Source organism: Callospermophilus lateralis, chromosome 1, assembly GCF_048772815.1.
Source record: "Callospermophilus lateralis isolate mCalLat2 chromosome 1, mCalLat2.hap1, whole genome shotgun sequence".
Taxonomy (NCBI): Eukaryota; Metazoa; Chordata; class Mammalia; order Rodentia; family Sciuridae; genus Callospermophilus; species Callospermophilus lateralis.
The window spans coordinates 157,088,485-157,103,280 of NC_135305.1; the positions used below are offsets into that span (position 1 = coordinate 157,088,485).

General features: G+C 32.4%; 1 protein-coding gene across 1 annotated transcript in view; it reads right to left on the reverse strand.

Moving 5' to 3' along the window:
* Window positions 1-619: 619 nt before the first annotated feature.
* The window catches only part of Ift81 (intraflagellar transport 81), a 70,436-nt gene continuing 56,259 nt past the window's right edge, over window positions 620-14,796 (reverse strand). The window contains exons 15-19 of the mRNA XM_076866747.2: window positions 14,608-14,694; window positions 12,940-13,011; window positions 12,762-12,847; window positions 7,561-7,606; window positions 620-1,692 (exon numbers count right to left, since the gene is read on the reverse strand). Of these exons, the coding sequence (XP_076722862.1) occupies window positions 1,510-1,692; window positions 7,561-7,606; window positions 12,762-12,847; window positions 12,940-13,011; window positions 14,608-14,694 (474 nt within the window). The 3' untranslated portion in view covers window positions 620-1,509. The remainder of the gene's footprint in view (window positions 1,693-7,560; window positions 7,607-12,761; window positions 12,848-12,939; window positions 13,012-14,607; window positions 14,695-14,796) is intronic.

Here is a 14,796-nt window from a genome sequence, read left to right on the forward strand (position 1 = left end):
GTGCTTGTCTAGCATGTGCAAGGCCTTGGGTTCGATCCTCAGCACCGAATAAAAATAAATAAATAAAGATATTGTGTCCAACTAAAAAATAAATATAAAATAAAGGTATTGTGTCAACCACAGCTAAAAAATAAATATTAAAAAAAAATAGATCATGGGGCTGGGGTTGTGGCTCAGTGGTAGACCTATCGTCTAGCATGTGTGAGGCCCTGGGATAGATCCTCAGTACCGAATAAAGATAAATAAATAAATAAAGATATTGTATCCAACCATAATAATAAAAAAAAAAAAAGTACGGCTGGGTTTGTGACTCAGTGGTAGAGCACCTGCCCTGTGTGAGGCACTGGGTTCAATCCTTAGCACCATATAAAAATAAATAAGTAGAGATATTGTATCCATCTATAACTAAAAAAGCAGAGCACACTTGGAGCAAAGAGATCAAAGCTTATGTACTTTACTTAGGGTAGAAACAAAACACACACACATATACAAATGTATATATTTATTTTATTTATTTATTTTTAGGGTAGTTAAAAAGAACTGGCCTAAGATGGACATACTAACAATATGAAATCTAAGTTTTCAAATCTAAAGGCAAGATATTTTGAAAAAATATACTGAAATCAAAATGAAGTCAAGCAAAGCATTTGAATTTATTATCTTTCTTTAAGGAAAACCAAAGAAATCTTCAAGTACCTTATCCAAATGAAACAGAGGCTGGAAGCATTTTGAATTCTTGAATTTCACCAGGAATCTTATGCTAATTTTTTTAGCACATGATAACAACCACATTTTATGACAATTTTTATTCGTAAAATAACCATCCCAGACTATCAGATTATATTAAATCCATAAATAGATTTTTGTGGAAATAATAATCCTTTAGTATTAGAATGTGAGTACCTAATTAAAAAGAATAAATTTTGACACAAGACAACTATACAGTTTTAAAATAAATAACCATGATATATGCACCAAGTTTTATTTGCTTTCAAATTACATGAATAGAACAAATACGTTAGTCAAAATATTAAATTTTCTTGCATTTTACAGAAGAAAAAGAAAGTGAAGTGAAACTGTAGGAATTGCTGAACTTCAGATAAATGTTTCTTCAAAACAAGAGATATTAGTTCCTAAAAGATTCCTCTAAAGTTAAAAAAAGATTAAGAAAAACATTAAGCCATTGGGGTTATTACGGTTTTAAAAAACTACATGTTTCTTAATGGATATATGTTTACATTTACAGATAGTTAACTTAGTCTCCTGTCTCATAAAACTCAGAAGACACCATTGACGTCTAAACTAAGCAAAACTATAAGTCTTTTTTTATATTAAAAAAACTTTGAAACCTAAATATACCCTAATTTTATTTCCCAAGAAAACTTAATAATGAATGGCTAATCAGAAAGCAAAATGTTGTACAAATCACTTTCAAGAAAAGAAATACATTATGAGATTATACTTATTTCTGGTAACTTCAACTAAAAACCCAAAAGATGACATACATATTTAGAGGATCAGTCGATCCTCTCCTCCCTCCTGAATTACCTGACCAATGGAGGTTTGGCTTTGTTGTTTCAGAAAGCACTGTTTTTTACATTCCATCAATTGTTCAAAATCACGCCACATTTTTGCTTGCTTCATGTTTGGACCATGACTTTCTCGTACAGCTTTTTGTTTTTCCCGGAGTTTCTATCATTTAAAAAAAATAAAATATAATTAAATCTCAGTTATAGGAATTTATTTCTAATGTTGTAGGTCAGAGGAATATGGAATGCTTTGTACATTTGATGAGTAATAGTTAAAGAACAAGGTTCTCCTACAACATGTCAAAACTGAGATTATTAAAGCTAATTAAGTTTAAGGTAGATGTAGAATAACCTTAAATTAAACAGAACAATATAAAAAAAAGAGAGGGGAAAATAAAGGGAATTAGGAAAATAGAATAGTGTCATGGTATAGAATACAGATTTTGGAAGTCAAAAGATGAGTCTTTAGCTTTGTCACTAGAGGAAGCAAGTTCTTTGAACCTGTTTTCTCAGTTGTCAATTATGGCTAATATTAGTGGACAATAAAATTATCTGGCCCTTATAATATTTTTCACATGTCAATATATATGAAAATACTTGCTAAGCTATCATGTATTATGTATGTTGCTGTTATTACTAGATGTTATATTCTATCCTGAAACAGTATATGCTCTCTGTATGTTCAAATTAATCAATTATATACATATTCCTAAGGGGAAGACATAAGGATTATTTAAAAAAAAAACAAAACACAAAAAACATAGCATTTAGTAGGCCAGAATCCTTCTCAGAATTTATTTTGTTATTAACAGACTAGAAAATTCCAGTTGCCAAAACTGTTTTACTTGTTGATTCTAAAACTATAAACATAAGTAAAAAAATTTTTTCAATTAATTACAAAATAATTTAGATTCTATATTATGGGAGATTGAGGAAGGCCGACTGAAAGGAAGGTCAACACAAACTCAAAAGACAATGAAAGATGTGGTAGAGAGGAGGTGAGGGGAGAGGGAGGAAGGAGAGGAGGGATGGGGGAAGGAAGAAGGAGGCGAACAGAGAGAAGACAACAACAGTGTACATATAAGGAAACAGTGTGACAGAAATATCTACACTGACATGGAGTACGAGGAAAATCACCAAGAGGGAGAGAAAAACACGCAAAGACATGGAAGCAGGTTACACAGGAACATCTTCATCTTTTCCTCTTTTAGCACAGGGTAGATCTACTAGCTAATCTAAGGACAAATGAGAATGGTGGTAGGTACTCGCCCAAATAAGAGGAAAAACTAAGCTGAAGATTCAAGTCACTTATTAAATACTACCCACCCCAGCTATGGATAATGAAAGCAAAGTTAACAGTAAATAGCAAGAGAAAACAAAGTAGAATTTAAAATGTGTAAATTTAAAATTAACCAGCATAATTTTTATGCCATACCTAGCATATGAATACATCTATTTAAGTTTATATGTTATACATAATGTACCTTACAACAAACATTTTTATCCTCTTAAAAGTATTTGGAAAGGACATTAAAGCAAACCAAGAATTTTAGGAGTTCTGAGCATGATTTTAAATTAAGATACAACTTAAACTGTAACTTTTTTGTATTATTGGAATAATTCCCTTGTCAAAAATCCTAATAACCTGTAAAAGTTATTTAAAGAACCAAAGACAGAATGTGGATACTATTTTGTGTAAGAAATATTAAATTTAACTTGCTATACAACTATATGTATGTTTGAAACCTGTAACTTTCCTGAGTACAACTGACTTTAGTATGTAATATATTTGAAAGCTTATTGTCATTTAATACAGATTTATTTTGTTTTTAATTATGAAGTACAAGAAATTGTTTTGTTTTGTACCAGGGATTGACCTAAGGGGGCTCAAACACTGAGCCACATCCCTAGCCCTTTTTGAATTTTTATTTGGAGACAGGGTCTCACTGAGTTGCTTAGGGCCTTGCTAAATTGGGTTTCATTGTTCTTTAAAGGAAAAGGGGAGACTCAATTAGCCTGAGGATGTCTATGAATGTCCTGTCTACTAGTTAATCTGTGTTTGCCTTGAAAACTTAGATCTATTCTAGTACCTTTGTTTAAGATTAAGGAGCTTTGTTTTTTAAATGCCACTGTATGGAAATTGTGGAAAACCTAGTCATTGGCTTATTTTGCTTAAATGACAAATTGTTACTACCACTTTTTATTTGGAGACAGGGTCTCACTATCCTCCAAGATTTGCAGCAGAACACTACATTGGAAGGGTAAAATAATTTTTTTTATTTCTTGGTGCTGGGGATTAAACTCAGGACCTTGCACATGCTAAGCACGTGCTCTACCACTGAGGCACACCTCTCCAATCGAAGAATAATCTTTAATTAGATTTGTTAATTTAGTTTGGGTCTTTAATAGGATTCAAGGCTTGACAAACATTTCTGTGCACATCGGCATCCATTCAGATATTTTTCAAAATAAGAGAATTAAAAGAATATTTTCATATTATTTAAAATGAACTCTTTGGATGGAAGTCAATTATTCACAATCATACTGAATCCCCAAAACAAATTATTGTTTATAACTTTATTCAAAAACATGCCTTTAAACATGAACATTATTCCTTTTTTTCCTTAAGGAATTCTATAAAGGAATTGCACACATAGAATTCATAAGTTGTCTTGTAAATGAGGAATCAGCTTTAGAAAGTTTCCTTTAATTTCTTTACTCTCATTAATGTAATAATTAATAATGGCTATTAGCAACTTATTTACAAATCACAAACCAGAACAAATAAGTGCTTCTTAGAGAAATGGCTGAGTCTAGGTTTGGAACAGGATATGTATAAGAAGAACTCTAGGGTCACCTTTGTCACACCAGAAAATAAAGAAGCCATCAAAGTCTACTGTTATTTCAAAAGGATTCAGAAACTGAATTCTAGGAACTCCCACTGCCCAAATAGGTGATAATTTGAGCACTTATAATAATAATAATTACAACAGAAATATACCAAAGATAGTCAATGTGGAAGTCATAGATACTTTTGAAGGATGATAAACCAAATCAACTCATCATTTTGAAAACCAGAAAAATGACAGCTAGTCAGTATAAATGCATTAAGACTGAAACAAAGCTTTTCTCATTTGTACTTTAAGAATGGACAAGCTTCAAGAAAAAAAGTGAGTCAAGTGGTTATTCTGCCTTTCTTATATGATCTGTACCTCAAATTAACTTAATGGTTGATAAAGATTATTTGCACTTTATATAATTAAATGGAGAGGGAACAACTTAATTAGAATGCCACCATTTTGCCCATCATGAATTATGTATCTAGGAATTGATTATGAATGTCTGCCTATATCACAAGAAGAAAGCCTTCTGATAGAAGAACCACAACCTATGAAGTATTCTTGTCAAATATCAAAAAACATTTAAAAATTCACAGGATATACTGGGGACAGAAAAACATTCTGATTGATATCACAGCAAAATTCAAAGTGTTGGAAACTCATCAGGACCAATGACTAGACGTTTTTTTTCTTCCAACAAACTCCAAGGAAAAAAGATGGATGAATAAATTGGTGAAGAAGAGATTACATAGCAATGCAAGGAGTTTTATTAGATCTTTATTCAAACAAATAAGCCACTAAAAAAACAAAGAAACAGGGGCTGAGGTTGCAGCTCAGTGGTAGTATGCTTGCCTGGCATGTGTGAGGCACAGGGTTCAAACCTCAGCACCACATACAAAAATAAATAAATAAATAAATAAATTAAAGATATTAAAAAAAACTGGTGAAGTCTGAAATCGATTACTGGATATTATGAAATTATTGTTAAATTATTTTTGGTATGAGAATGTTTTATAGTTATCTTCAAAAGGAGTCTTTATGACACATACTAAAATATGATCAGATAAAAAAAATTGGGGGCAATGGGTAAGACTATATATAAAGCAAGACTGGCCAGAAGTTTAATTATTGAAGATAAGTAATGGGTATACATGGATATTTTCTCCACTTTTTATATAGTTTTGAAATTTTCCATAATAAGACTTTTTTAAACAATGAAGACAACATCTACCTATTTAGCAACTACTCTACTGTTTTCTATAACATTTGTTTTTCTGAAGATCACCTTTAGAATATTACTTATCAGTTTCTAGGAGCTAATTTAGCTTTTATGTAAAATCATAGACACATGTATGTTTTATAATAATTCAGACCAGAAAATGAAAATAAGGACAAATAATTTTTCCATGAGCAATTTACTGAGTCAGATCAACAGCTAGTCAGTATAAATGCATTAAGACTGAAACAAAGCCATACTTTTCTCATTTGTACTTTAAGAATGGACAAGCTTCAATTTTATATATGTATATAGTGTATAAATGAAATTATTTCCATGTTGTACACTCAAGAATTTTTATAGCGAGATTAGATACCCATACATGGTCAGCATTGTAAAAGAAAAATTGCAGCTGAACAATGATGATGCTACAAACTTGATAATTAGAAAATCTAAGAAAACTTGGTTTTCAATAGTGAAACTAAAATAACCCTAGAGAAGAAGAAACTCAAGAAATTAATCAACTAATAAAAATATATGAACTCTTATTAGGATGCTGACTCATATAAGAGACAAGCGGTGAAATTTGAACATTGATTGGATATTTAAAGAAAGAGAAGATATGGGGATTATGAAACATGGTTAGCCTTCATCGTACAACAGGCTTAAAATCATTGATGATGACCTCAGAACACATCTTGGTCATTTAATTTTTAAGTTTCTCATCTACCTATTTCAGTTTAAACATGAAGAAATAAAGTTGTTAGGGGGCTTATCCAGGACCCCAGTCAATAATCAGTCATCTTTCTTCTGACAGAGGACTTTTTTTCCTCCAAGAATGACATGGCTAGTGTTGTTAAAGCATGTTGCTTTATGAAGTTAATTCCAATAATTATTGGTTAGTTATTTAATCCTGATGGTCAAGGCCTTTAGTACCTACCACCTCTTTTAGTAGGAATGGCTCAGAGAACTGAGAAAACAAGACTCAGTCATAAACTCCTATTTTAGTAGTCCTCAGATAATTTTGGGAGCTGAATATTTTAAGTAAGGTGCTGTAGTTTAGATCTTGAATATTCCCCCAACGGTCCATGTGTTAAAGCCTTGGTTCCCTAGGGCAGTGTTATTGGGAGGTGGTAAAACCTTTAGGAAGTAAGACACCAGAGGCATGCTCTTAAAGGAGACTGTGGGACCTAGTTCTAGTTTTTCTCTATTGCTTCCTCATGAGGTTAGCAGTTTGCTCTGCTATAGACTCCCTGCCATTGTCATGTAGTACACTCTTCACAGGCCTGAAACCAATAGGTTTTTTTCAGGTATTTTGTTTTGTCAATAGCTAATCCATAAGGTTTTTCAGTTGTCCATGTTAAATGAATCAATGTTTGTAAAGGGCTTAAACCAGTACATAGAAGGCTTTGTCTTTATTAAATAAAATAAATGAACAACTATATGTATATTTCATAAACAGAAAAATGTGAGAATAATCTGAAAACTATAATAAGAACCTTATTATGAACTGTTATTTTAAAGCTAGGTGATTTTTTTTTCCCCAAAATTCTGCTGTAGAGTTAGGACTGTAGCTCAGTGGTAGAGTGCTTGACTAGCGTGCACAAGGCCCTGAATTTGATTCCCAGCACCAAAAAATAAATAAATAAACAAACAAATAAATAAACAAATAAAAAATAAAAGAAGGCACAATGGATTTTCTTTCTTTCTTTCTTTCTTTTTTTTTTTTGGTGTTTTTTTTTTTTTTTGTGCTGGGAATTGAACTCAGGGCCTCATGCATGCTAGGCAAGTGCTCTAGCACTGAACTACACCTCCAGCCCCTGACTTCCTAAGGAATGGTCTTCATCTATAAAAAAATTAACAATTTCCCTTCAAAAAAATTAAACTATAACCTTTTAAAAAGAACAACATCATAACCATGAACTAAAAAGCCTGAATTAGTTAGATATATTAAAAAGAAAAGAATAATTCTCACCTTTCCAAGGTTTTCTTGTTCAGCAATATTTTTGGTATACTGTTCCCTAGGGAGTCGACATAATGATTTAGTTTCAATTTACTTCAATTGATTTAATCATACAACTAAATTATAAATCAACAGACCTATCTAAATATATTAGTCAAAATAGTTTAAAATGGGTACTAGAGTCACAATAAAATCCATTTTCAAACACTTTTTGTTTCCCTGTCTTCAGTCAGTTCTAGCAAACAGTAATTTAAGGAAAAAAAATAAAAAAGAAGACGACAAAACATTGCTTAGGTAATTAAGAGAATTAAGATGTTAAGTGCTTTTCTGGTTATTATACCCTTAAAACAATGGCAAACTATTTTAAATTATACTTTAACAAGGCTTGCAGGAAGGAGAAAGAATACCCATTTTAAACATTAAATAGTATATAATTCTGCAATTCTATTTCTAGGAAATCACATTACAAAAAAACTCCCTCCAGTGCTTAGAATAGAAATAAATCAGCAAACAAACAAACTAAATGCCTATAGAGGGGAAAATGTTTATACGGATGTATTAGTAAATGTCTGTGAAAAAAATATGGCATAACATACACCAAAAAGGCTCGGCCATGTGGACAGCATAAATTTCTGTGCACATTGCTTCATAATGATTACTTTTTGTTTTTATAAGTTTTTCTTTTGTAAGCTAAATAAAAATAAGTTTTTAAAACCTATTTACAAAAAGTTTTATTCTGTTACTTTTAAATATATCAAATACTTCTAAATATTTTATATATATATATATATATATATATATATATATATATATATACACACACACACACACACACACACACACACACACATACATAAGAACCCTAAACATTGATTCATTTAACATAGACACTATTATTCACAGCACTGGTAAATAAAATTGCACAGCTAGCAATGGTTATAATCTGATGTATCTTCTAATAATGACCATTTTGTCCTTGAAGCTTTTCCTTCTCACTTCCTTCCTCTCTACTTTCAGTTCAGTGGACAAGTACAAGCATATGTCATGCTTAGAGATGGTTGAACAAAATCATATCCAGAAGTCATTTACAAAGGACAAGGTTTCCTATAAATTCAACACAAATGTATAAAATGTGCTAATTTTACTAACTACTTGGTCATACACTGGCAACCTCTTTAACATCTACAGACTAGGTGTTGCAATATTTGGACTCATTTATTCATTATATGCACTGTTTACCCAGCAAAACAAAATGCAAAAAACATACAGGAAAATGATGCCTTAAAATGCCTAAGTATGAATACACTAACACATTTCCTTTTTTTTCCCCCTGGGGAGGGGGTAGTAGGGATTGAACTTAGGGGCACTCAACCACTGAACCACACCCCCATATCTTTTTTGTATTTTATTTAGAGCCAGGGTCTCACTGAATTGCTTAGGGCCTCACTAAGTTGCTGAAGCTAGCTTTGAACTTGCAATCCGCCTGTCTTAGCCTCCTGAGCCACTGGAATTACAGGTGTGTGCCATTGTACCCCACACACATTACCTTTTGTAATTGCTTCCCTCCCACCTCTTCCACATCACTGAAAAAGTATAGATAGTACTATACTGCTCACAGAGGTGGTTTAACAGTTCCATTTCCAAAAGACAGCATTTCATATGAATTTTAGCAAAAAGAAATTCACAAATTCACATATTTTACTATCTATATTTAACATGCATGGGCATTTTAATCATCTAGACAGATTGGATGTTTCAAGTAAGTTCTCATAGAAAAATAAGTTTTAATGTAAACATTTTTTAAAATGTCAAAAATTTTTTAAAAATTGTCTTGACCATACAAGACAGAAATAAGATATAAAGTTGGTGACATGTCAAGGACAAAAATTGAAGAATAGAGGACAAAGAAACAAATGACAAAGAGTTTAAGAGAGACTGTAGACCTTATATTTGAATGTAAATAGATTGTATTTAATAAAAGTAAACAATACAAAATTAAGACTCTAAGAAATAATAAACCAGAAGAGAAAATATAGCAGCCTAAATGAAGAGAAAGATTATTATGCATTTGTGCAAAAAAGGGATACAAAAGTGAGTAGAATAGAGAGAATGGCAATCAAAAGTACCCAAGATCCTTACAGAGCTTAAGTCAAGGTAGAATTTATGCACAGGAATGAGGGTGGAAGAGAATAAATATATTCCTGATGAACTTAATTTTACTCTTAAAATTTATGAGACACTAAGTCAAACTGTTTGGTTTTCCAGTTTGCCAAAGAAAAAAAGCTAGAAGGATATAAATGACCTATTACTCAACAAGAATGTATAGCTCAGATTACTTTAGATAATTCATTTATTCTTCTAGGCCTCAGAATTGTTCAAATTATTCCTGCATTTCCAATTATGTAAAAAATTTTCAATATATTAACAGGCTTATTAATATGATATACATACTAAAATCTAAATTAATCCAATAGTTGCTTAAGAAATAATTATGGGGGTCTGGGGTTGTGGCTCAGTGGTAGAGCGCTTGCCTAGCTTGTGTGAGGCACTGGGTTTGATCCTCAGCACCACATAAAAATAAAATAAAGGTACTGTGTCCATCTACAACTTAAAAAAAAAAAAAGGACCTGGATTAAATAAAAAAGAGGGAGGGAGGGAGGGAGAGAGAGAGAGAGAGAGAATATTATAGAATATTAGGTGTTAGGTGTGCTCTGGGTTTCAAGTACAAAACAGGACAGACAGGGCCTTTGCTCTCTAGGTATCATGCTATACAGTTGCCAAAGCACTGCTGTGTATACTCTATTACTTGATTCTATAAATGATGCTCTCATTTTACAGACAATAGAGTGATCTGTCCAAGGTCACACAACTAGAAAGTGAAAAACCAGATTAGAAGAAAGTTTTATGATTCCTTCTCCAGTATCCTGAGCTAAGATATGTTGCCTTCTTAAGTAGCATTAAGAGCAAACAATTTTTCAAAGCCAAGCTAATTTCTTATACTTTGGGGCTCACCGAAAGAACTGTAAAATTTGAAAATGGAATAACAATGTGGCTTAGTGGTAGATCGTTTGCCTAGCATGTGTGAGGCACTGGGTTCAATTCTCAGCACCACAAATAAATAAATAAAATAACAGTCCATTGACAACTAAAAAATATTTTTAAAAAATGCTGTGTCCATGCTGATATTTTAGGTACGTATTAATAGGGTTAGAATATCATAATATTCTGGGCTGGGGATGTGGCTCAAGCGGTAGTGCGCTCGCTTGGCATGCATGCGGCCCAGGTTCGATCCTCAGCACCACATACAAACAAAGATGTTGTGTTCGTCGAAAACTAAAAAATAAATATTAAAAAATTAAAATCTCTCTCTTTCTCTCTCTCTCTTTAAAAAAAAAGAGAATATCATAATATTCTTATGTATTGCTATAATCATGGCACAATATTTTTCCACACCAAAAGTAGGGAACACTGAAGGTTTATAATGATTTTTTTTAATGATGAAAAAGAACATCTTGCTAGAAAAATGATTAGAAAATCAATAGTTGAGAGTGGGATGGGGGTATAGCTCAGTTGGTAGAGTGCCTGCCTTGCATGTACAAGGCCCTGGGTTCAATCCCCAGCACAACCAAAAAATAAAAATAAAAATAAAAATCGATAGTTCAGGAGCAATTATTTCTTTCTTTACTATTTATATTGATAATTCTGAAAGAAATGGAACTTAATTTCTGTAACCTTTTTATTTTTTAAGAACTATTCTCATATCTTAGCATTGACCATATAGATTCATAAAGCAAAATTTGCATTTAGCAAAAGAATCTGAATGAGGACATTTTTAGTTTAATGTGTGAGAGTATATATTAGAAAAAAACATTGCTCTGTTTATAGGACATTTTCAGTCTGGCTTGCATTCCAGTGTACTATATACATATAAACATTCAGCCTCTGCAAAGACACTATTTCTTAGATATCTTTTTGTAATATTAATGTTTATGGCACTCAAAAAAAATTTTTTTTAAATCTTATTATTTTTTTTGGTGGGTTTTTTTTTTCTTTTTTCTTTTTTGGAACTGGGGGTCGAACCCAGTGCTTTGCAAATGCAAGGCAACACTTTGCCACTGAGCTACATCCCAACCCCCATCAAAATCTTATATAATCTCAAATAAATGTGAATCCTAAACATCAAGATCTTATTGGATTGTGAGAGCAAAACATTTGAATTGTGATGAGGGGCAAATAAAGCTTATGTTGTTCAATTACTGAATTTTATTATAGCTGGCAATTCAACTATAAATGAATTTTTTAAAGATATGATTTGATTAATAAAGTATGCCACAAGCTAGGATTACAAAAAGAATCACCATATAAGGACTAAGTAGTATTTATACACTCTTCTCACTTTAAATGCTGGCACACTGCAATCACATCGTTTCTAGCTAAAATGCAGTCATCACACTGCACAATTAACAGGCAGATGATAAGAGTCCCAGCCACGTGGGGCTTTAAAAAGAAACAAATGTTAATGCTTATAAAAAAGCAACTATAGGATTGGGATGTAGCTCAGTGGCAGAGAGCTTGCTCATTGTACGTGAGGCCCTGGGTTCCATCACCAGCACCAACACACACACACACACACACACACACACACACACACACACAAAAGCAACTATAAAATTATATATATTTGGGGCTGGGCTATAGCTCAGCAGTAGAGTGCCTGCCTCACATGTGTGAGGCACTGGATTTGATCTTCAGCACCATATAAAAATACATAAAGCTATTGTGTCCATCTTCAACTAAAAAAAATATTTTAAAAAATATACGTATTTCTGGAATGAGGAGTTTTGCTTAATGGTTATAAAAGTTTGTGTTTGCAATGAGGAATCAGTTTTGAAAACATATAGTAGTGATGGTTGCACAGCATTTTCAATATAATAAGTGCTAATGGGATTGTATGCTTACAAAATGGTTAAAATAGTAAATTTTATTATACATATTTTACCATATTAAAAAAAGCAAACAAGCAAGAAATAAAATACAAGTATTTCTATTTAGTAGCAGGGCTGGAATATCCAGAAGATGTTTAATAAAATTTAGTCCTAAACAATAACTTACCATCTGCTTATTTAAATATTCTAAATATGTATAATTCTATTTTATTTATTAAACTTCTAAAGTAAGAAATTAAAAACTCAATATAAAAAAATATCACTTGCCTAAATGCCTTCCTTTTTTCTTGTTGATCAGAAGAGACATATGCCTTCATCTCATCAGTAGCACGACGAAGCTGAACTTCTAGGTTCTAAATAGAAAGACAAGTTTCAGGGAAATCTTTGATTAAAAAAAAAAAAAAAAACTCAGAAAAAGTTTCTGATCCAACTTTCTTTGTCTTACCTTAATCATACAATTTGTATAATGGTATTTACTCTCTTCTTGAAGACATTCTTCACGGAGTCCTCTAACTTCCTACAATTAGTTTAAATCGGCAACATTATTGAAAGAATAAGACAGATGAAAAAAGGATAACTTTAAATGTACAATAAAAGAAACACCAGAGAGCCATTTCTTCTTCTGCAATTATAAATCTTTTTTACTGACAGAATAGGTTTTTATTTTTATTTTTTTTAGAGATGATGCATATTACTCCAAAACTTGAGGATTCAGTTGTTGATTTATTAAGTTTTACTGTGTCCAGCACTGTCCTCAGTGCTGGGGACACAGCAGGGAATAAGCCAGACAGGTCCTTGCTTTTATTTAAGTAAAGGAGATAGGCTGATATAAACAACAACAACAACAAAAAAAAAAAACATGAAGTGAAAGTGATTGTAGAAGGGAATTAGTGCTACAAAGAAAACTCAACAGTAGAATGTGATATGGAGACAGGGTGGGCCAGGTTGGGAAGAAGTATAGGGTGCTAAGAGATATTTAAGAGGAAGTGATTTGTAGGCTAAAACCTGCTTGATGAAAGAAGAGAGTAAAACAAAGAGTGAGGGCAGAGTGCCCCAGGCAGAGGGAAGAGCACATGCAAAAGCCAGGAGGTGAAAATTAGCTGGACCTGTTTGGAGTTCAGGAAGAAAGCCCTTGTGGGTAGAGCTCCATGGATGAGAATCACAGCACATGGATATGAAGTTAATGAGGCAGGTGGGGCCTTGTATACCGGTTTGGAAGTCAGCTCTTATTTTATTTTTTTTTGGTACCAAGGACACTCAACCACTGTGCCACATCATCAGCCCTTTTTTAATTTGAAAATTTTTTTTAGAGACAGGGTCTCACTAAGTTGCTTAGGCCCTCATTAAAACTAGCAAAGGCTAGTTTTGAACTTGCAATCCTTCTGCCTCAGCTTCCTGAGCCTGTAATTACAATGCGTGTGCCACTGCACCCAGCTGGAAGTCAGATTTTAAGTGCTACGGGAAGCCAATGTGGGATGGTTTAAATTTTAGACAGGTTTCTTTGACTACTCTATGGAGAATGAAACTTAGGAAAACAAGAGTGGAAGCAGGAGGGCAGGCAGAAGATTACTGTGGGAAACTTTGCAAGTGACAGTAGACTCTGGACTTTGGCAGTAGTGGTATAGATGAAAAAATTCAGTGTGTACATATAAAGTTTAAAGAAACACTTCTATAGGAAAGGCAGCAGAATACAACAGACACTAGTATGGCAATATATAAATCAATGGAAGTGTAACTGATGTGATTCTGCAATCTGTATACAGGGTAAAAATGGGAGTTCATAACCCACTTGAATCAAAGTGTGAAATATGATATATCAAGAACTATGTAATGTTTTGAACAACCAACAATTTAAAAAAAAAATAAATAAATAATAAGATTCTCTCTCTCTTTCTCTTTAAAAAAAAAACTGTACTTTGTTTAAAAAAATAATAAAATCAATAAAAAATTTAAAAAAATAAAAAATAATAAAAAAAAAGAAACACTTCTGAAGCTTGAAAGACAGGTCAGAAGATGATGATAAAGATTTGAGAATCTTCTGACACTGATATAATGAAAATGTGCATACATAGCAGTTTTTGCTAAATTGTTATAATAAAAATTCTCTTCTTACCTGTTCTAATTTGGACCGATTGCTTTCCAGGCCTGCTGCACAGCTATCATACTGGGATTTCTTTTCATCACACTCCTGGGTTAGTTCCTAATATGAAAAGGGCAAATGACTGAGTAAGTGAAAAACAAAGGCCTAAAATGTGGCTCTGAAACAATGCGTGCCCTTGTCAGTCTTGTAACTTAATTCTAA